Below are 2500 nucleotides of genomic sequence, written 5' to 3'. Positions count from 1 at the left end.
AGGCAAAAGAAATCAATAGAAAAAGTACCGCACTTAAAAATCAATTTGTTGGACAACACCCTTCACGGCGGCGCCCCAGTGTGGCCACGGTCCAATGACAGAAACAAGATAAAAGATAAAAGATATACCAATCTTACTTTCGTTTCATATTATTTTTATCCGGTTTAAGCACCGAAAACATTTTCTCCATAAAATATGCAGCTTTTTCAGATTCGAACACTTTATATTTCGTTTCTGCGGGCTTCATATCCTGTGTTCTTGTTGAGGGTGGAGTCATTTGGGGAATTCCTGAATGAAAAGAAATACGATATTGGAATCTTGAGAATTAATGACAGCTTATTATCGACTGAATTTTTAAGTAACTTCCTCTTTGTGTGTGTGTATGTGTGTGTGTGTGTGTGTGTGTGTGTGTGTGTGGTGAAGTTTATCTGCCAACATAACGTGGCAGTCCTCACCAGGCCTATGTAACTACTTTTTAACCCCAGGAAAACATGTTTTCCAGCTGGTTTATCGACACATGATCTGTGTCCTAGACATACTGTAAGAAAGAGGGCTCACTGCTCCCTACTAGCCGTTGGCATTACCAACAGACGAATGGTTTCTGGGTTATTTCCTTTCCTCGGTGCTGAACAACCACCTAGCTAGAGACAGCAGCCAGCGGACCTTATTCACAGTATATACTTTTCAAAGAGACACAGTCGCTGATTTCGTAAGACGAAAAGCAATTAGTTTTAAATCTCTGATTGAAATCTCTGTAGTAACAGTACTGGATAATAAAGTTCATTTACCAACATAACGTGGAAGTCCTGACTAAACCTATGTTACTACTTGTTAACCCCAAGGGGTTCCATGAACAAAATGCTACTTGCATGCACACAAATCAACGAACATCATCTACATGGTTACTGGAATCGCAAGAAATAGAAGCTAGACGTCCTTTAAATTACATATTTCTATTTTAAAAAGAAAAAAGGAAAAATAAGAGACAAGTGGTCGCATCGAGATCGTCTGTTGAACGAAGAGGAGCCAACAACCTCGTGAATTGTCCCTAATAATTCCGATTTCACTATCTATGACTCAACAAAAGAGACTCTTTATAGTCGTTTGATCGGCTAGAAATATTCGCCAAATTTTCCTAAGATGGAGTTTTTCATAAGTCTCTTCTCAAAAAAGAAAGCTTGGTAAAATATTTACAAAAGAATGTAAACCTGCCAGCTCGCCGCCGTCTTATAAGACAAATTCTAATGAAGGCATATTAATTTTACTTTTCAAGCGTCTGTAATTGACTGGATAGATTGAAATATGTTACCGGCAAAATGTTTTTATCGATTCCAACGGCATTGAATGTAAAATCAACTCCGGCTTTTAAATTTTTTTTTTTTTTCAGGGGACTAAAACAGAAAAGGGAGGTCAGCGCCCTTTTTCAGGGTCTCGGCGTCTACTGGCAGGAAAAAGGACGTTGTGCTTAGCCTAAAGACCACATCAAATTACTTTCAACAATGTGTACCCAAGTGTGAAGTGGTAATGCTAAAACGGACGATCGATAGAGTCTACCCTACCACCACCGCCATCGTTACAAATAGGTCTCTCTTGCGAGTTTTTACACAGTTTCCATTCACCAAATTTCACTCATAAGGCTTTCGTTAACCCTAGGCTCTAGTTAAAAACATTTTCCCAAGGTGCCGGGCAGTACGATTGAACCTACAGTCACGTAGTTGCCGAATAAATTTCTTAAGCACACAGTATTACTTGCGCCCATAAACCATTTTAATCCAACGAAATGCTCTGAAATTTCTGCTAAATTTCCTCTGACTCCAGTTGAAGTATGACTCATTTATGAAATTATATCTCATATATATTGTATAAACAATGTTTCCCTAAGATAAAGTTACTAAGGTTTTAACATTAAATCTCAATAGACGATATGAAACATCGTAACTAGAAAAAAATACAACGTTTATCTCGAGGCGGAAGCAATCTATTGTAGTTTCTTTGCATGGCATTTCCAGCATAAACAATGACTCATACATAAACAGTTGCTACTGGCAAAATATCGATTTCTTTTCCTCTATGCTCTAAAAGGTGCCATATATGGATGAAATCGCGAATGGAGACAATGTTTCACTGAATAGATCATACAAAGCTAATCTATCCAGTCTTCTTAAAAACACTACAGCGGAGTCAATAAAATTGAAACAAGTCGCAACTTGCAACATGTCAGAGACAGCGCAGACGGATTGCAATCAATACGGTTGCCGAGCAAAAGAGAAAGAAAAAAAAAACCTCTTCAATGAATCGATATAATGATGAGTGAAAATAAGTTTAAATAGTGTTTGGTATTGAAACTGAGCTGTCCTTCTTCGAAAGTAGAAGTGGAAATATCCAGACGACAGTGATTATTTCGTCACTTATTAAATTTTCGTTAACAGTAAATCGAGACTGAAAATTGGGCGCGTAATGTATAATATATACCTCATTTTTTATTCAGTATCATCGAAAG

General features: G+C 37.5%; 1 protein-coding gene across 1 annotated transcript in view; it reads right to left on the bottom strand.

Annotated features, from left to right (window-relative positions):
• The window catches only part of LOC149132329 (uncharacterized), a 17650-nt gene that overhangs the window by 1874 nt on the left and 13276 nt on the right, over window positions 1-2500 (bottom strand). The window contains exon 3 of the mRNA XM_089364299.1: window positions 138-288. Within this exon, the coding sequence (XP_089220425.1) occupies window positions 138-288 (151 nt within the window). The remainder of the gene's footprint in view (window positions 1-137; window positions 289-2500) is intronic.

Source organism: Octopus bimaculoides, chromosome 16 (genome assembly GCF_046866305.1).
Source record: "Octopus bimaculoides isolate indiv1 chromosome 16, ASM4686630v1, whole genome shotgun sequence".
NCBI lineage: Eukaryota > Metazoa > Mollusca > Cephalopoda > Octopoda > Octopodidae > Octopus > Octopus bimaculoides.
Note: the sequence above shows the minus strand (reverse complement) of the source record. Positions and strands in the feature narration are given on the sequence as shown.